The sequence below is a fragment of the Bos mutus genome, chromosome 5 (assembly GCF_027580195.1).
Source record: "Bos mutus isolate GX-2022 chromosome 5, NWIPB_WYAK_1.1, whole genome shotgun sequence".
Lineage (NCBI taxonomy): Eukaryota > Metazoa > Chordata > Mammalia > Artiodactyla > Bovidae > Bos > Bos mutus.
In genome coordinates, this window is record NC_091621.1 from 45,070,338 (window position 1) to 45,090,337 (window position 20,000).

Below are 20,000 nucleotides of genomic sequence, written 5' to 3' on the forward strand. Positions count from 1 at the left end.
CCATCCTTCACTTTCCAAATGTGCAGACTTCAGCAATGTGACTGGTGGACCCTCCCCCTCCCATCTCCAAACCCTCCTCCCTCTCTCCCACCAGGCTTTGTTCCTCTCAGGATGTCTTTTTTCAGCCTATTCTCCTCTTACCCATCCAGGCTCATAGCCCAGTTTCCAGACACCGGCCCTGAATAGTCAATCATGGTGTCACGGAGTTTCCATTTCCAGGCTTGGTTCTTAGCCCAAGCCCTGCCTGCCTGCTCTTGCCCTGAGACCCTCGCCACTGGAAGTCAGCTTTGGCAGTGACTTCTGGCACACCTGGCCCTGCGGGATGAAAGGTGGCCATTCCCAGTCCAGTCAAAGACAGGTCTTCAGTGAGGCAGAGAGGTGGGCTGAGCTGCAGCAAGGGGCGTGGTGCGGGGGAGTAGCCTTCAGAGTTCTGCGGGCATGACTCTGCGGGTGTCTTCTTCCCACCATCATCAAAAACAGCAAGTTCACCTGGAGACAGTTCTGTCCTGATCACTGCACAGGGAGACATGGACCTCCCAGGCTCTGCCCACCAGGGACCCTGGAGAAGATACCTCCAGCACTGAGACTACTCATAAATAACCAGGAGGCCCTGGGGGAAATGTAGCAATCCTGTTTCAAGTAAGCCACAAACTTAGCAACATCTACATGATAGGAGAAAGGCAAAGTTTTAGGAGGAAACTCCAGGGGTTTGGTTCAGGAAAAAGTCCAGGGGCAAAAGCTCCATTCTGGTGGGGTGAGACTGAGAAAGAAGCCATGGGCTCTGTAGACCTGGATTAGTTCCCTGGAGGAGGCAGTTTCAGAAACAGGCTCAAACATATCAGTCTGACGTGTGCATGGCTAAGTCGCTTCAGTTGTGTCCAACTCTTTGAGACCCTATGGACTGTAGCCCACCAGGCTCCTCTGTCCGTGGGATTCTCTAGGCAAGCATACTGTGGGTTTCCATGCCCTCCTCCAGGGGATCTTCTTGACCCAGGGATCAAACCCGCATCTCTTACGTCTCCTGCATTGGCAAGTGGGTTCTTTACCTCTAGCGTCAATGCCAAAGAAGGGAAATGCCAAAGAAGGGACTCGCTGCTGGGAAATCAAATTAGGATCGGAGTCCCAGTGAACCTCTAAAAGTTATCGGTGGTTTCCTAGCTATCATTGTTCCTAATAACAATAACAATAATAGCTGACATTTATTATGGGCCTGGCATTTTTATGTCTCAGCCACTACAAAAACAGGAGGTGGTTATTATTTTCATTTTTGCAGAAGAGGAAGCAGGCATAGGGAACAAGGTTCTTGGTGTGGGCGCAGCCCTGCAGGGTGGACCAGTAGCCCACTCCTCCCTTCCCCTCTCGCCACATTCCTTGTGCAGGATCATCACTGTCATCACTCTTTCATCCTGCAGCTCATGCTCTTTTTCTACAGACTTCCCCTTTATCTTTCCTTTTGATGATTTTCTCAGTGTCGTGTCATTGACAGAGTGCTTTTACACTCATCATTTGGATGAGGGGCTGAGATAGGAAGAGGTTGTACAATAAATGCTGAAGCAGTTTTCACTGGTCTGGAGCTAAGGGAGAAAGATAAGTATGGTGCAATAAGTTTCTTGTGTGGCTGACTTTGTTTAAACTCAAGGGCTGATCTTGTTCTGAGAGCGTGTGCCTCCTACTGTTAAATGGTCCTTTTCTTTTTTGAAACAATAAAGGCAGTCAATGGTCATTGATCCCATTTTGGCCCAATTAGAAGCTGGCAGCCTTAGCATCTTATTTGAAATCCTGCTGGATCGTGGACTCTGAACCATTCACACTGTCATCACTTACATCTTTCAAGCAGGGGGCAATTAATCAAGTGCTCTTAGGGCCTCTGAGAAACTGCAAAGGATCCTCAAAGGGTGGTACCCAACCCTCACCACCTCTGACTATGGAGGAAGGGGAGTCAGAGGGAACGCTGGGCCTGGGCTGACCTGCCAGCTGATGACATACAGAAAGAACACCCCAAACTTTCTGGCTCCAGAGGGTGCAGTGTCCCCACCAACCCTCCTTTGCAAACCTGCCTCAGCCTGCATGGGGTCCCTTGCCCTGATGCTCTATTTGCTGACTTGAAATGTGGGGACTGGAGGTGGGGGGTGGGTGGGGAGTCAGACAGGAATCTTTCCATCATCTACCCTGTCCCATCTGTCCTTTGGGCAGTCAAAGCCATGATTCATCCACCTCTTATTTGGTTTGAGGATTTTCTATGACAACCTGGAGGCCCCTCTTTCCTGATTTGGCTGGATTCCAAGGCTATCTATGAGCTATTCAAACAAACAAAAGAGTCAGAGCTAGTTCATAGAGCATAAATTTATTTTCTATTTCTCCTAAAGGAAAGACTCCTTGGCTCCTCTGTGCTTCTCAGTTACCTCCTCTGTGGCCTATTCTTCATTTTTGGATGGCTTTTTCTCCCTCTTCCACAAACACTGGCCGTGCACAGTGATTGTATTCAGTCTAGAATGGTGGGACAGAAATAGCTAAGGCAGAGAGACTCTCAGACTTGAAAATGTCCCATCTTCTCAAGAGGTGTTGATCAGCCCTCAGTTGATAAGATTTGGGCCAGTGGGGTTAGGCCATGGGCCCCAAGGATCTCCAGCCCTGAGAGGCAGCAGGTGAGTAAGCCAGAGGAGAAACAGTCTTCACTGCCGGGCAAGATGACACACGCATGATAGGGAGCCAGGGTCCTGGATGGCTTGAGGGGCGGTGGTCAGAGAGGAAGCAGAACTTTTCCAAGGTCAAGTGGTGAGACATGAGGTCTCCCGAGTCTCCTCCGAAGATGCTCAGGAAAACTAAAGATACCCCTGTCATGGTGGTGGCAGAAGTGGCAGCCATCCTCAGCTGGCTGGACTGGCCACCATACCAATGTCTAGGCAAACGACAGGGACCAGAAGCACCAACTTGCATGGCCGGGCTGTCTCCTTCTTGTATCTCCAGATTCTTCTTGCTGATCTAGGATTTCATTTTGATGCTTCTGCTCCCAGAGCCCAGACAGCTTCTCAAGATAAACTGCCCACTCTAGTCTGCTTCAGTTCCATTCCTTCCAAAACCTCTTCCACCCCTGTCCACTTAGCCCACCTCCACCACCTCTTCAGGGCTTCCCTGGTGGCTCAGATGGTAAAGAATCCAACTGCAATGCAGGAGACACAGATTTGATCCCCGGGTCAGGAAGATCCTCTGGAGAAGGAAATGGCTACCCATTTCAGTATTCTTGCCTGGAGAATTCCATGGACGGAGGAGCCTGTCAGGCTACAGTCCATGGGGTTGCACAGATTTGGACAAGACTGAACGACTAAGCACTCACCACCTCTTCATCACCCCCACCTGCTCCTGATCCAGGGCCGCCACCACCCCTGGCTGCCTCTAGCATGGGAGACCAGGATCAAGAGAAGCTTGATCAAGGTACTGCCCTAAAGACCCCCAACATTGAGGGGATGGGCCACTGTGACTGACCAGTGACTATGGGGCCACAGCTTCTGCAGGAAGCTGGCAGTATGTAAAACTGAGATGGCCTAATGGCAATCACGAGGTGAAAAGGGAACCCAGCCCAGTGCCAAGGACTCAGAGACATCAGGCTTCCGATGACAGAACACTATGAAAGTTCCAACAGAGAATGGGCAGGGAGCCCGTGGGATGTCAGGGTAGGGTGGGAACAAATGCACAGCAGCTGGGTGGGCAGAGGCAGGCCGTTCCCACGCCAGGCAGGGTGGCAATGTGGAAAGAGTGTGGGCTCTGGGAGACGGAGCTCATGGAATCCTGGCTCCAGGTACTGCTCAGTGGCCTTGGATTTAGCATGTCAGTCTTAGGAACAGCACCACCTGCCTCAGAGAGGTGCCAGCCCAGGGCTAGGGCTCCATAAACATCAGTTTCCAAATCCTGTCCTAGGACCCCTACCTGCTACTCTGGACCTGAAGTATAGGAAAGGGGCTAAGGGCTGAGGCTCCACAGATGAAGAGAGGGAACAGGGCAGAGGTCAGAGTCAAGAGGCTGCAGCCCCTTGGAAGGATCCCTGGATGCCATCTGGAACCCCCTTTGCTCTCCTTGCTCTCCAGAGATGTCCCAAGGGTGCCAATGTCCACATCTACAGCCAGCCTGACTCACACACCCCGACAGTCCCCCAGCTGGGCCACTGATATGTCTGGCTTTCCTGCTGCAGGGCCTTCAGTGGGTTATACCAAGGACCAGCTCCTGTCAGGACCCTCCATGGCAGCCTGGAGTCAGAGCGTGCTGGGTGTTGGGGGGCTTAGTTCACCCACTTGTGCTGAGTACAAACGGTGTGCCAGGCACAGGAGTACACAGGTGAAGACGATTCAGTCCCTGTCGTTGGTCTGGGAGGAGGAAATGAGTCAGGTGGGCAGGGGAGCAGAGACAGGGTCTCAGAAAGCAAGGGGCACTTGCCAAGTATCAAAGGCCTTCACTATCTGCATCTGAGGAAAGGAATACATGATGGCTCCTCTCTCTCCTCTTCTCCCATTGATATGGCCAACCATAGCCTCTATACTCTCGGGATCCATCCAAGCCCGGCCCTTGCCCCTCAGCTCCACTCCAGGCTCCCTCTGACACAAGCCATCCTGCACAGTGGAGCTGGCCAGTAGTCTCTAGGCTGTCTCTAAACCAGTCTCCAGACTATGAGCTGCCCCAACGTCTCCATCACCCCCCAGTGATTAACCTCCAGTTCCTGCCTGCAGCCTCAGAGACTGGCTTAGAGATGTTAGGCGGGCCCCCTAGTCATCCCCTTCCCACTTTGGGCACCCATTTAAAGTGTCCTGGGCCCTGGACCTGGCCCTTTAGTCAGGCAACCCAGCTAGAGAGCACTACAGGGCTCCTGGTCTTCCAGGACTTGGGCTTCCCTCTGCAGGGCCATCACGTTCTTCTACTGGGATGATGCAGCCTGGCCCAGGAGCTGCTTGTTGCCCGTGGACAGAAACATGGACATGTCTGAGGCCCAGGCCTGTTGGTTCCCTCCTGAAAGGCTGTGAAAAGCTCAGCCCCAGGCCTGCAGGCCAGCTCTTTGGACACTGTAGCCTAAGGAACTCCCTGACTTAGAAACACACTTTGTACTCTGAGTGCACGTGACCAGGCCTTTGTCCTCACACCAGCTGGATCTGGGGGTCCAGAATGAACTGTTCTGGCAGGCAGGAACCCTCCAGGAGAAATGTTTGGAGTCAACGACCTGGCCCAGGCTCCATCACTTTCCCTTCCTGAGGTTCAGTTTTGGTGTGTGTGTGTGGGAAGTGGACATGAAACCCGACCCTGGGGGTGGGGAAGATGGAAACAGTTCAGCAGCAGAGGAAACCCAGGCCACGGCAACTCCAAGGGCACACTCAGTTCAGTGTCATCCTGGAGAGACCAGAACCGACTCAGTCACCCCTCTGACCCCCAGAGCCAGCCCTGATGGGACCCCTACACAGCACCTCCATCCGGGCCTTCAGCTCCACTGAAGTTCCCTCCACACCCCGAGGGTAGGAAGGACCCTGGACCTCATCCCTGTTACAGTGAGCCCACCCCTCTTTTCCTCTGTCTCCAGGGACCCCGTTTCTTCCCTCTGCCCCTCCTGGGCTTCCAGGAGCAGAAGCAAAAGGCTACACATGATGCACCATCTGCTCCCCAAAGCAGCCTCTTCCTGCTGCCCCTTCTGCTGCCTCCTCCCCCGGCCTCCCTGATTTGCCACAGGCCCACCTGCACTGCTCTGTCCACCAATGCCACTGAAAGCTGTAAAGTGCTCTCCCCTCTCTGACTATCCAGAATCCCCTATACTCCCGAGGCTTCTCGGGTCCCTAACCTGCCCACCTTCAGGCACAGTGCCTTCACCCCTGTTGAAGACTGATGACATCCTACCATGGGTGTGTTGAACAGACAGATCATAGGACTTTGGGGTCTGAGCCTGGCTCTGCCCCTGATGACCTAGGTGACCTTAGATGAGGCCCTTGCCCCTCCTTGGGTCTCAGTTCCTTCACTGGTGAAAAAAAGAAAGCAGCTCCTGCTATGCAGCACAGAGGGCCCTCACATTAGGATATTGGGGCCTGTGATGTGTCAGGGCAACCCTGAGCCCTCTTCTGCACTGACCCTGCGGTTGATCTCCCCTGGAACCTGCCAGGATGGGGGAGCAGGCAGGTGGCAGCACTGTCAAGCACCTACTCCAGTCCAGACTCGTGCATTAAGCTAGAGCCCTGCCCTCACTCTCCATTCAGTCCTTTAGGCAAGAGACAGGGTACCTCTGAGGTCTTCTCCAGCCTAGGATGGTTGTTGATAGACCGAGGATCTGATCGTCAGTTTTTTTGCATGTAAAATTACAAGAGTGGCATTCCCTCACTTTCAGTGCTGTTCAGATGATGGACGTGAAAGTACTCGGCAAACCATGAAGCCACAGGTGAGCACCAGTGAGAGAGGGCATCCTATGCCTCGACTCCCTTCACCTCCCACCACAGCAGGCATTACTAATCGATCACGGCATTCTTCCTTTCTGGATCCCTAAGACCACATCCTAGACCAGCGGTTCTCAGCTCAAGCAGCTCCCTAGAATCCCTTCACTAACTTCAAAAGATACTGGTGAAACTTGGACCCCACCCCAGTAGCCTGACTTAACTGATTTGTAATAGAGGCTCAGGCAACAGTATTTGTTTTGAAATTCCTAGGTTATTTTTCAGCCAATGTCAAGAACCATTGCTCTCAGTAACCACAATCCAATGACCTTGTAGACTCGTGTAACATAGTGGCCACCCTACTTGCTAGTCATTGTCATTAGTCCTTCCCCAGAGCCCTCTCATGCTCCCCAAACCAAGTCTGCAGTGCACATTCAGCCCAGCCATCCCACTCTCAGACCTGCCAAGCTGATAACTTAAGTCCTGATGAGGGGCCTCAGTGCGTGGCTCCTGATTGCCTGCTGCAAGAAGCTTCACTCACTCTCCAGCACTGTGATCTGCTGTTCTAGAAAATGGACCCAGAACCCAGAAGCACCCTGCCCACTCAGAAGACCTCCATGAGCCCTGGGGAGGGAGCCTTCGCTCCCTCCCCACAACCTGGTTGATAAAACAGCAGCATCTAGAGAGACAGTCTCTATCCCCATATTTGAGAATCTAGCATTTCTTCTAAACTTCTCAACCGGAAAGTTCTTTCTGCTGTCTCATCTCAGTCCTTACTGCTGCAAAGGGAGGAGAGTGGCAGAGATAGCAGGTGTGTGTGACTCCTTTACTGAGGAAATGGCAATGTCTCTACCCAGTTCTGGAAGCACACATACACACCAGCCTCACCTTGTCAACCAGGGAAGCAAAACTTGCTTCTGAGTCTTGATCTGCTTGCCCCTCCTCTACCCACACCTGCTGAAAGGTGGCATTGACTTCCTGGTTGAGGGCAGCCTGGAAGCCCTGGCCAATGGTTACTTCCTGGGTGGTGGGGGGTTCAAGCCTGGCCTTGTGGCCTTGCTCTAAGCCCAAGCCACTACTCTCGAGTTCTATCTGCCAACCTAGCCCATCCATCCTATTATCCAATCCCTCCTCCTCCATCTTTGGAAGCCCTTGTGAACTCCAGGGACTTCCTGGCTGAGGTTTGCCAGCTCTCTACGGTCGCTGTGGAATCCATCCATCTGCCTCCTTACAGTCCTTCCCACCACAGGGCAGGAATGGCCTCCACCACAGTGGGAGCAGGACAGACAAGTGTCTGGGGAAGCGCCAACTGCACAGTCACGAAATCTCACAGTCTGCCCCACACCCAACTGACTCCGCCCCAGCCTGGGCTCAGGCTCTAAAAACTTGTTCCCTATCTTAGATTTTCTAAGAGGAGCCGGGGGTTCGGTCCCCACCACCTCCACCCTCCTTGGGAGATCCACCGCCCTGCCCAGAGGCCAGGACTGTGAGAGTGAGGCACAGGTTGAACAAATGCAGATAACTGCCTGCCTAGCTCCCACCATCTAGGAAACAAGCAGTTCTCAGAAAGAGACCAGAGTCTCTGTCAAGAGCAGGACCATTTCTGCCAGTGGACACAGGCAACACTTGTTGAAAGCTGCAAACCAGGCCACACACACACCCTGGCTATGCTTTCCTTTTCTTTCCCCCACGCCCTCTCCCTCTCTCTTCCCAACTCTTCTCCACACTTCATGTCCCTACAGCCCAACATGTGCTCCCAGCCCCTCTGCCATGTGGGCTCAGAGAGCATCTTCTTTTCTGCTCTACAGAGAAGATTAACCTGGAAATACGGGCTGCCCAGGTGATATGCCGTGGTGTAATGTGTGTGTCCGTGTGCCTGTGTGGCATCTGCTCACATGAGCATCTGAACGGAGGTCCGTGCGCGCACCTTGACCACTCAGAGACCAAGCCATCAGATCGTGCTGTTTATTGAGGATGCAGTGGGAGGGTCTTTAAGGGGAAAGGAGAAATGAAGGGGCCTCCTCTTCCCTGCTTGTAGGTGCAGGATAGAATGAAGAAGAGTCCCTGAGTTGTACTCGGTCCACTCAGAATGAGTCGTGAGCCAGACAGGGTGGGGTGGGGATGGTCTCGTTTGGTCGTCTGTCCTTCAGCCCTCTTTTACCTGAACACAGAGCCCTCTCCTACCACAAGCAGGAGCTGGGACAAAGGCCCCAGTGTGAGAAGAGGGCCTGGGTCTGAGACCCACGGAGCCAGACAGAGTAATCAGCAACTGAGTCAAAGGCTGTGCAGAGGACGAAAGGCTGGGAGCCCATGGCATGGTTCAGGGACCACAGCCAAGGAGGCAAACTCCAGCATGTGCAAGGAGGAATTTCACCAAGCTTAGTTGTCCACACCTGTCCAGGTTCAGTAAGACACAGTCTGGAGAAGTGAGCGGCCAAGGCCAGCACCGGAGGTACAAGAGCAGGCTGGGCGGGGTGGGGGTGGGGCTGACAATGGGCTGGGGAGAGCGCAAGTGTGCGAGCCAGAGCGGGGACGCAGGGATGGCGGGAGGGCAGCGGACTCTACCGACTGGCTTTCTTGGAGGGGGCACTCAGGCTGGAGCCCTTCCCCAAGGCATCCTTGTAGTCGGTGGTGCTGCTCCGGCTCCGGCTCTCCCCGCCACGGACACTGCACACTCCAGAGATGCAGCTGCCGCTGTTGGCCACGTAGCCTCCGCTGACCGAGCTGGGCCGGAAGCCATAGCCGCCGCTGCCGCTGGTGCTGCTGATGATGGCTGCGCGGAGAGAGCAGAGGGGAGAGCAGGGTCAGCAACCCGCAGGCACAGCTAGGGCCTGGGCCAGAGGAGGCCGCCTTTCCCCAGGACAGGTGCAGCTCTTCTTGGAACAGCAGGTTGGCTGGGGGACCCAGTCACAGTCAACTCCCTCCCCACTGGGGACAATATTGCAGAGACTGCCCCCCCCATGCCCTACCCTTGGTTTGCCCAGCTTATACTCAATCCAGCTGATTCTTAACTCTCAGAGGTCCACCTCTTTGGTCCAGGTACCCACTGACTCTCATGTCATTCTGGACACCTCCTGCCTCTTCTGTTAGCCTTTTCTCTAAACTTCTCAGTCTCCAGCCTCTTCCTCCTGCCTCCTGCCAGCTGTCCTCCAGGGGCATCTTTGGGAAGCTACGATTTAACTCTTAACCCTGGTGAGAAATCTAGAGATCTAACAACTATCAACTTGACCTCCAAGGTCCATCAGTCCCCCAGCCCGGGTCTGATCATAACCTCGCAACCTGGCTCTCTGGGCCTCTCACCCATACTCATTGTCTTGCACCATGTCCTTTGTTTCCCCATTCCCATGGTGAGAGCCTTCCTAGCTGCCGTCCCCTGGGAACAGGGAGAAAGTGATAAGTGGGAAGGAGACCTGGGTTGGGAGTCAGGAGGCCTGATTGCTTGGCCATGCCCCACTATCTGGATGTGTGATTTCAGCCAAAGGTTTTCCCTCTCTGGTCCTTAGATTGCTCATCTCCACACATGGGGTATAACTAAGGCCCTTTCAAGTCCACAGAGTGTACAGTTTTAGGTCCAAGCATACAGGTACTTACAGATGCTGACAGGGGAGGGAAATTCTCCTGACATCCTGTTAACAAGGGGAGAAATAAGAGCAAGCAGTCATTCAACCTGCAATCTATTAACCTCAAAGCTAGTGCCCCCACCAGACTAACGTGGGTTTCTGAACTCGGTAGACACCTATGGAAATTCCAGGGCTCTTCTGCCACAGAGCCTGAGAAGCTTTGGGGACACCCTTGAATCTTTGAGGTAACAAGGCAACCATCCAAGTTAAACCTAATGAGGTTTAACATCTGAGAGACAGCATGACATCTCCCAAAGGTCAGACCCAGGCATTGATCTTTTCCTTCTCCCAAGAGCACTGGGGATGCTGGAGTGGCCGCCCATCTCTCACAAGCTCATCTTGGACCTGGGCAGTTAAGGAAGATGGAACAAGTAATGTGTTTTTCTTTTTCTTTTTGGCGGGAATGGGAGTGTGCCCAGGTACACACAGGGAAGTTGTGAGGATTGAATGAGCCAATCCACGTAGCACAGCACCTGGAATGAAGTAAGCACTCATGTCTGGGTAGGTATTATCAATTCTATTATTTTCCCTAGCATCACCACCTCTTCAGTCCCCAAGAACTCATCTTTTCTGGATTAGGATGTGTTGGGCTTTCTCCTTGGGTCCTTCCCGAACCCCTGGGGCCTTCCTGCCAGAGCGTCCCCCATTACCTGCACTCCTCACTCTCCAGCAGCTTGCGGTAGGTGGCGATCTCCATGTCCAGGGCCAGCTTCAGGCTCATGAGTTCCTGGTACTCGCGCATCATCCTGGCCAGCTCCTCCTTGGACTGGTGCAGGGCGGCCTCCAGCTCGTCCAGCTTGGCCCTGGCATCCTTCAGAGCATTGTCACCCCTCTGTTCGGCATCAGCGATGGCAGTCTCCAAGTTGGAAGCCTAAACAGGGAATTGGAGACCAATTGGAAACCAGAAGCGCTCCCCAGAATCATCCACATCCAAGTCCCACTCATTCTCTGAGATTCTGAAGCAGACACGCCCACCTCCACCTGTCAGACCTCCCTGTTCCTCCCGTCTAGTTAGAGCCCTTTCTGGCATTGGCAGGTCCTTCCTTAGCTTTAGCTTCACTGTCTTGTGTTTAGACATTGGTGGATGAAAAATAGTGCGTTCTGCAGCCTGATAAATTCAGCACCACTCAGTTCCTTGCAAAGTGATTTATTTGGCCAGCCTATGCTGAGAATACAAAGTGAGTGAGAGTAGAGCTCAGCCTTCTGCTGTTGACTTTAAAGTCTGAGAGAAGAGACCACTGGAATACTGTATTGAAGGTACAATGTCAGTGGCTTCCCAGGTGTGTGGGGTCAGAGACAAGGGCATGGGGAAGGAGATGCTCTAGGACCAACTATTATTTCCCAAGTGCTTACCATACCCCCGGCACTTGAGCCACAATTGAGACACCCCAACGATGCCTGCTCTAAGAGTTTGATGAGGTGACCTCTTTGGCCCCTTTCGCTTCCTGGGCAGAGATTTGGGAGGCTGACACCCTCAGCCCATTCATCACCTCCGCCCCACCCCCACCAGTTGTGCCCGTCTGCCCCAGGCAAAGCAACCAGCCATCTCACCTGCTTCTTCACATTCTCAATCTCTGAGCGGATTCTCTGGATAAGCCGGGTGAGCTCCGAGATCTCATTTTTGGTGTTTTTGAGGTCGTCCCCATGCCGGCCGGCTGCCAGCTGCAACTCCTGGAACTGGGGACCCAAAGAACAGAGCCATGGTTAGGGGTGATGAGTGTGTTGTGGGAGTGCATGGTGGCTGGGGTTGGTGATGTGATGGGGACAGGCCATGCTGGACACTTAACTGGATATTGTCTCCACTCTGAGAATGATCTGGCCCAGCCCTCCTGTCTAAGGGGGTCACCCTCCCCGGCCTAGCTTCAGCCAGCTCACCTTGGTCTGGTACAGTGCCTCAGCCTCAGCCTTGCTCTTCAGGGCAATGTCCTCATACTGGGCGCGGACCTCGTCAATAATGCTGTCCAGGTTCAGGTCACGGTTGTTGTCCATGGACAGGATGACAGACATGTCACTGATGTGGGACTGGATCTGAGCAATCTCCTGCAGGGGAATCAGGGATGATCTCAAGATGTGACTGATGGAGGTCAGCAACCTCCCTCATAAGGTGAACAAATCCCAGTGATGCCATTTAGAGGCTCCAAACCAAGACTGCTGCTCACGGTGCATAGCGAGTTCCCTCCAGGCCCCAGACGGAATCCCGCTGCCATGGAGGTAAGGCCAGGACCATTTCCCTCCCACCCAGAGAGTGGAGATGAGGAGCCTCTCAGGGCTGAAATGGAGATGAATAGATGAGACCGGGGGCCTGGGTGTCCCTCCTGGGTGTCTCAGAATAGAGTCTTACCCTAATGGTAGCATTCAGAGGGGTGGAATGGAGAGATAGACTTACAGCTTCATAGAGACACTTGAAGAACTTGATCTCCTGGTCCATGGAGTCCACCTTGGCCTGCAACTCCACCTTATTGGCATAAGCTGCATCCACATCCTGAAAGATAGCCCAGCCATCCCCAGGTCACCGCCACTGCAGCCAAGGCAACACATACCGCAGGCCGCTCCCTTGCACGGGGAACTAGCCACCTCTCCTCTTTGGGAGGCTCATGAGAAAGGGGAGGAAGGAGCAGAGGGCCCAGCCCTGCCCCATCCTGTTAGTGGGCTCTCTCGGCAGTAGGGATGGGGTGCCCTGCTAAGAAAAGGAGCCCCAGCCAGGCTGCTATCAGTCATCCTGTGGCATCCGAGCCAGGCCTGCAGCTTCAGGGGACTTCTGTGTGCTGTCCTCTGCTGTTCTTCACTGTGGGAGAATTCTGCCCCCATTAAGCACTCAAGAATGCCCCCATCCTCTCTGTCTTTTTTGCCTTCTCTGGATAGTCTTGCATCGTGGTTTTCCCCTCACCATTTCAGAATAAGCTCACTTTCTTTGAAAGCAGAGCACACTGGCAGGCTCAGCTCCACCGGATCGCAGGCCAGCCCCAGACCCCAGACCAGCCTACCACCTCACCTTCTTGAGCAGCACAAACTCATTCTCTGCCGCTGTCCGCCTGTTGATTTCTTCTTCATACCTGTGGGAATGCCAGGGCTTTTTTGGTTAATATGTCTCACCGAGAACCCTCGCTTGCCCAGGGAAGATCCTGAGCTGGGGGCAGTGTGCTTGACAGAGGGCACAGATGCTGGAGGGCCTGCAGAGTCCAGGACCTGTGGGGCCAGCCAGGCAAGAAGGCTTCCTGGAGGAGAGGATGTGATCACCAATTTTGGAAGAAGGAGATTTTGGAGATTCAGCTTCAAAAATGAGGAAGAGCATGTGGCATGCACATCCTGAAGGAAGCCACCCATCTGTCCCAAGTGCCAGGCCAGAGGAGCAGGGAACAAGTCCCAGAGCTTTCTTGGGTGATTCTGCTTGGTATGACAAGGAACACTGCCCCCTGCCTCCAAAAACTTCAAGCTGGGGTAGCTGCCCACTCCTGCTCAAAAGGGACAGGGACAGTCATGTAGCTACAGGGAGTCCCCTCCCCACTCACTTCTTCTTGTAGTCCTCCACCACGTCCCGTACGCTCCTCAGCTCTGAGTCCAGCCTCACCCGGTCCCCAGACAGTGTCTCCAGCTGCTTCCGCAGGTTGCTGATGTAGCCCTCGAGGATGGGCTCCAGGTTGTTCTTACAGTTGTTCAGGTCCAGCTGCTGCAGCAACTCCCACTTGGTCTCCAGCACCTGGTTCTGCTGCTCCAGGAACCTCACCTGAAACCCGATGCCCAGAAATGTTGAGCTTCCATGGAAACCATCACACCTGTCACTTCTAGGGCGCTGGGCAAAGCGGTCCCCCTGCATTTTCTCCTCTACCCTCACAACAGCTATTTGAGGTGCATACATCTTTAACCTTATCTTGTGGAAGGGAAACTGAGAAGTTGACCTCTCCCAAGGTCCAGTGGTTTAATAAATATCAGAGCCCAGAACTGAACCCAGATATATGTTCCAATAACCCGTGCATCTGATCACTCTGAATCCAGTATGGCCAAACCAGTCCAGGGCAGGGGTGAGCCTGAATTTACTGCAACAGAGTCAGGCTGAATCCATCTTTGGAAAGGCTGACCACTCAAAAGACAGGAGTCTGCTCTTCATTTTCTAGTATTTCATGATCAAGAGGCTCAATAGACCAAGAACTCCTGGGTGTTCTAAGGAGTCCAACATCCAACGTGTTCTAAGGAGTTGGACATCAGAGTCCAACTCCATCTTTCTCAAGGGCTCTTCCTACTCCCCTAGTCCTGCTCCTCAGAACCATCTTCCCTAGAGCAAACTTGGCTCATGGAGCAGATGGACAGACAGAACTCCCATGCCATTGTAGCCTCACTGGGCCAGGAAACTGACCAGAGCTGGTGGATCTGCAGCCACCGCTCTTGTTTGGTTTGGGTTGACTTTTGGTTTTTCTGTTTTGAATGTGACTTCTCTTAATCATATGTGATCACAGCTACTTTAAACAAGGTTGTGTTCCTTAAAGTCAGAAACACAGGACATCAGAAAACTGTCTGGGCTTCAGTGTTGAGGTGGGATTGGTCAAACAGCTTGCTTCCAGCAGATCCTCCAGCATTTGGTCTGGTTTAAGCAATCCTGACTCTTTCAAGCCTATCCATAAGACTGAGTATTCACCACAGGGAAAACCCTACACCCAGGACACCACAATGCACATCTGGACTCCACATCTGGATGGCTGATAGCATGTACTCATCGTCCCTGGCTTCCTGGGCTTATGGGATTGTACTCTTCTAGGGACTAAAATTATTTAGGAAACCTCCAGGCTTTTGAGCCCAGAGGCACCCCAGGCAGACCAGCTTTTTCACAGAGGTGACTGTCTTCATGCTTGTCTTTCTTTCTGTGTCTCCAGACTTTCACTCCTTAATGAGGTTTGACCAACGCAGCTCAAGGTCAGTCCACTCCTATCTCCCAAACCTCAGAATACTTTGCTCTTCTAGATGTGAAAAAGCTTAGGGGGTAAGAAGCCACAGAGACAGTGCAGCCCCTGAAGTGAGCAGAGGCAGCAGGAACTGCTCCAAACTGGAGTCCAGAGCTGTGGTTTTGATGGCCGTTGACTGTCACAACATAGACTTTGTCCTGGGCTGACCCATCCTTGGTGCCTGACTGTCATGTAGTCAGCAGAGTCCTCCAGTGCCCAGTACTGGGTCTGGAGTCAGGAGGCTGAGCGTCCAACTGCACCTTCCCTTGCCCGGAGATGACCTTGGGAATGGTATTGCCCCGTGCCTTTGCTGACTTGCAAAATGGGAGCAATCATTTCTTATCTACAAAAAGGCAGGACCTATCTGGACTGGATGATCCCTTGAGGCTTCTTCCAGACCTTTGATTTTTCTCCTTCTCAACACCCCTCCTTCAGCTTTCAGAGATTAAAGTGATAATAAAAGTAACCGCCATCTGGGGAGTACTTAGCATGCATCAGGCATCATGCCAAGATCTTCACATGCATTTTCTTTCACAAATCTGAGAGTGACCCCAAGAGGTAGGTTATTATCTCCATGGTGGAGATGAGGAAACAGAGGCATAAACAGGGTGGATGACTCTCCACCCGTCCACACGGCTGGCTACGTGACTGGCTTAGCCACACAAAGTCACACAGCTGGTCAGTGATAAGGCCAAGGTGGAAGTTACACAGCTGGTCAGTGATGGGGCCAAGGTGGAAACCAGGTCTGACTTCAGAGCACGGTGGAGACCTCATCCCCACCATGCTCTTCTGCCTCTCAAGAGAGTCCTCGCCCACCTAAACTAATGCCCATGGCCAAGCCACCCATGAAGGACCATTCGCTGGTGCTCCCAGTCCTTCTGTCGAAGGACTAGAGGATGAGATCAGCTTGCAGTGATAGGAGGAGGACAGCTTCCCTGGCCCCTTCCTGCATATAGCCTGCTTGGGCCCAGGCTTAGCAGCAGCACCAAGCTGGCTCTCAAGAGTAAGAAGCAAGGGTCTGTCTTCTCTTTGGAGCTCCTTTCAGTAACCCTGACAAGCCTCTGCCAGTAGAGATTGACCTACCTGTCTTTTCTCAGGGAAGACTATACAGGAAACCTTAATTCAGTCACCCTGGATTCCGTGCCTTCTCTTTCTAACCTCAATCCCTCTTGCTGCAACAAAAGCACATGTTCCAAGAAGAAAAGACAAGGGCTGTTTGCAGGTCCCCAGGTCCTAGCAGACCCACCTTGTCGATGAAGGAGGCGAACTTGTTGTTCAGAGCCTTGATCTGCTCCCGCTCCTGGGCACGCACTTTCTGGATCTCGGGGTCCAGCTCCACGTTGAGGGGGGCCAGGAGGCTCTCATTGACAGTGACCTGGTGGATGCCTCCAGGTGGGCACACAGTTGGGCACATGGGCCCCAGGGCCACGCTGCCAAACATGCTGCCGGCGAAACCACTGGCCCGGCCCCGGCCAAATCCATAACCTCCACTCTTCCCACTGCCGCTGGCCACGTTGAAGGAGATGCTCCGGACGCCGCCCAGGTTGTAAAGGCTCCGACTTCCGAAGCCCCCACTGAGCCCTTTGCCTCCTGCCCGGTAGGAGGACGTGCTGCCTCCGGAGAGCACAGCTGAGCAGCCGCTGAAGCCTCCCTTGGCAGCAGCTCCCGACTTGCAGGTGAATTGGCGGCTCATGCTTCTGGTGGAGATGGAGCTTGGATGCTGGAGGAACGAAGGCAAATTCCCACACGGTTCTGCAGGTTGTAGTGAGGACTGGCAGGTGCCCTCCTTTATATGCGCTTGGCACTGGGGCTCGTGGCTGGCCAGTCAAGAGCTTAATTCATGGGTTTGGCTTGCCTGCGAGCAAGAAGTCATTTTCTCTGTGCTGAGCTAGAGATCAAGCCTCCCCACCTCTGAAACAACATGAAACCATCAAATTGCTGGGCTTGCAAGCCTTGCTCATGTAATTTGGGTCTTATCTAATTAACCTGCTGTTATAGGGTAATTTGCCCCAGGCCCCAGCCTCTCCAAGGGGGTGTCATTGGCTCTTCATCATCTCTATCCTGATGAATCTTCTCTTGGCTGTGGGCTTCCTCTTAGGGATCAGGGGGAGCAGATGGACTTCCCTGGACAGGGAAGGTTGCTGGGTAGAATATCTGGGAGCTCTAACCATAGCTGCGTCCTCTTCTTTCATGGAAAGGGGCCATTCATTGAGCTGTTCACACTTCCCCCAGGCCCTCTGAGACACACCCCACCCCATGGCCTCATCTCCTAACCCACAGAAGACAGTAGCTCTCTCTGGGGAGTATCAGGGGTGGAGTGACCCTCTCCCTGGCAAGTGACATGAACAGCCCAGGCCAGAGTCAACCCTGGACACAGCGGGTCCTTGAGCCTCTGTAAGTTCTCCAAGAAATGGGATTGCCACACTTCACCTCTCTCAAACTCTCAAAATAAGACAGGTTAGAGGCTGTGCAAGGGATGTCTAGGGCTTCCAAGGTGGCTCAGTGGTAAAGAATCCACCTGCCAAGGCAGGAGCAGCAGGAGACACGAGTTCAATCCTTGGGTCCAGAAGATCCCTGGAGGAGGAAATGGCAACATGCTCCAGTATTCTTGCCAGGAAAATCCCATGGACAAAGGAGCCTGTCTGGCTACAGTCCATGGAGTTGTAAAGAGTCAGGCCTGACTGAGCGACTGAGCATGCCAGCCCACAGGGATGTCTAGCCCTTCAAGCACCTGGGCAGAATGGAGAAGATGAGGAGGATGGTGTCAGGCAGGTGGGAGAGAAACTCCCAGAGTCCACTGGGAAGAGATATGGACACAGTGGACAGAGGCTCGTCCAGGGCCTGGAGGTTTCAGGGGAAGCCTCCTGAATATCCATTTTGCCATGTATGTCTCTCCTCCAATGTGTACTTGCTAATAAGATGTGGAGCAACTTGGTCAGGAACCATCTGTTTAAAATTGAAATGAAGAAGTTACTGTCGAGATGAGACTGGACTTCCATCACATCCCTTAATACCCAGGCAAGCCAAGGGTGAAGGTCTGGCCCAGAGCGGGGCCCAGGGAGCACTGTGCATCCTGCTTCAGACACTCCTGTGGTCCCTGCCCCAGACTCTGCCTGTTGTCCCCTCCCTCCTGCGTTCCGCAGTTTCTCTCCCACCTGGCTCCCGCAGTAGATCCCAGTGCTCCCCCATGATTGCTCCTGCGACTGCAGCCCCAGCTCTATCCATGGCTGGCTCTGCCTCTGGAGATTGCCATTTCCCAAAGATCCCTGCTGGGGCCCCACGGGCGGGCTGTGACTCTCGGCTTGGTGTGGACACAGAAGAGAAGAGAATCTGGGGCCAGGCTGGTCTGGGGCTCTCTGTCACTTTGTTTAGGGGGTTGACCTGAAATCCCTTACCCCACCAGCCACGTGTGACCAGCCACGTGCTCCTTCCCAGCCTCCCCCTGCCATTTTGTCTGCGTGGTTCACCAGAATTTCTCTTTCCCTCCTTCTCTCCTCCCATCTCCTGTCTCCATCCTTCCTTATCCCTCCTCTCCATTTTCCATCCCTCCTTTCTTCTCTCCCTCTTGCTCTGTGGCTCCCTCCTCTCAGCCTCTTCCTGGAGGTCTTCCTGGGCCAGCAGAGCCCACGTCTGACTCTCCCATCTCCCTCACCCCTTGGCATGTTCTCGCCATGTGCCAGAAGGACAGGGACTCTGCGGGCAGTTCCCATGAGCTTCCTCTGAAGCCTGCATCGCGTGTCATTGCGTCTTCCTTCCTAAGGAGGGTAGAAATTTCCCAGACACCCGCTAGTAGTCACCTCCGCCCCTCCTCTTCTCCCTCAGTGAATCTCCACTGTGCACCATGTGTCAGGCAGTGTGCCCGGAGCTAGTGGTGCGCACTCAAGGCCTTTCTCAGCTCTTGGAACCCAGTCCTCACACGAGGGTGGTCCCCTCGATGGTTTCACTGGCTGTGTATTTCTCTGGTAGGCATGGCGGCTTCCTAGCACAGCCTTCAGGGTCCCTGCAGCTGCCACCCTGCCTCCACCCCATCCAGCAACCTTCCTGGCTGCTCCTTTGCTCTGCCAAGGAGAGCAAAGGAGCATCTTTTGCTCATCTTCAAATACCTTCAAATTTTTACCAAACTGTTCTTACCCAGCCTGAAACACCCTCTCCCCCCATCTCTTCTGGTCCAAATCCTTCCAGTCTTTCAAAATCCTACTTAAACTCCTGGATTTAGCCCCAAATCCAGGACTCCTCTGTCCATTGACTGCTGTGTGGAGGCTGCCATGTTCCCTAGGGCCAGGGGCCTGGGAGAGGGTTCCATGGCCCCCAGTTGACTCCTCCCTCTGTATCTTCCCTCGGCACAGGACTAGCCTCTGGACATCCTTCCCAGGTGTGAGAGGATTGACAGTAGTTTGAACAGCCACCAAACTGCTGGGATGGTGCACTTCAGGGAGCCTCTGCGCTTGCATCTGCCTCAATGGCACCAGGTAAGAGCCCAGGCTCCAGGAGCTGGCTCCCAAGGTCTCAGTCCCACGCTACCACCCAGCACGGCTTCACCTCTTGAAGCCTCCGCTTCCCAGCTCTAAATGGGATCACAATTCTTCATGGATGGACTCCCCTGGTAGTCCAGTGGTTAAGACAGCATGCTTCCATTGCAGGGGGTATGGGTTCAATCCCCAGCCAAGGAACTAAGATCCCGCATGCTGCGTGGTATAGCCAAAACAAATAGAAAAATAAATACATTAAAAAAAAAAAAGATTTCTCATGAGGTAGTTGTGATGATTACATGTATTAATTCATGTAAATCCTTGGTAACTGCCTGGTGTATCTCAATGCTCAATACACATTAATCAATGACCAAAAGTAGAATTTAGGAGTCAGTCTGTCCTCTCCTTTGCTCCTCTCTCCCCTTCCTTTCCTCAGCAAGAGGATGTCTGGATTAACACATTCCCATACAGTGTTATCTGCTGTTGGGGGACCTGGAGTAGGTGGTGTTCCCAAAGGTCCTAGGCTCCAGGAATCTCTCTGTTCAGACCATCTCTGATAATGGAAAATTCTCCATTAGAAATAAT

General features: G+C 53.4%; 1 protein-coding gene across 1 annotated transcript; it reads right to left on the bottom strand.

Annotated features, from left to right (window-relative positions):
• Nucleotides 1-8,880: 8,880 nt before the first annotated feature.
• KRT71 (keratin 71) lies at nucleotides 8,881-16,639 on the bottom strand. The gene is made up of 9 exons (XM_070369990.1): nucleotides 16,193-16,639; nucleotides 13,522-13,736; nucleotides 13,005-13,065; nucleotides 12,399-12,494; nucleotides 11,888-12,052; nucleotides 11,564-11,689; nucleotides 10,663-10,883; nucleotides 9,984-10,018; nucleotides 8,881-9,165 (listed from the first exon to the last, which is right to left on the bottom strand). The coding sequence occupies exons 1-9, from the start codon at nucleotides 16,637-16,639 to the stop codon at nucleotides 8,954-8,956; spliced, it is 1,578 nt and encodes a 525-aa protein (XP_070226091.1). The 3' UTR covers nucleotides 8,881-8,953.
• Nucleotides 16,640-20,000: the final 3,361 nt, after the last annotated feature.

Coding starts and splice junctions, on each gene's coding strand:
- KRT71 (XM_070369990.1), bottom strand. CDS start 16,639: ATGAGCCGCCAATTCACCTGCAAGTCGGGAGCTGCTGCCAAGGGAGGC. Junction 13,737..16,192: donor TCGCCTCCTTCATCGACAAG/GTGGGTCTGCTA, acceptor ATCGGGTTTCAG/GTGAGGTTCCTGGAGCAGCA. Junction 10,884..11,563: donor TTGAGAATGTGAAGAAGCAG/GTGAGATGGCTG, acceptor TTCCCTGTTTAG/GCTTCCAACTTGGAGACTGC.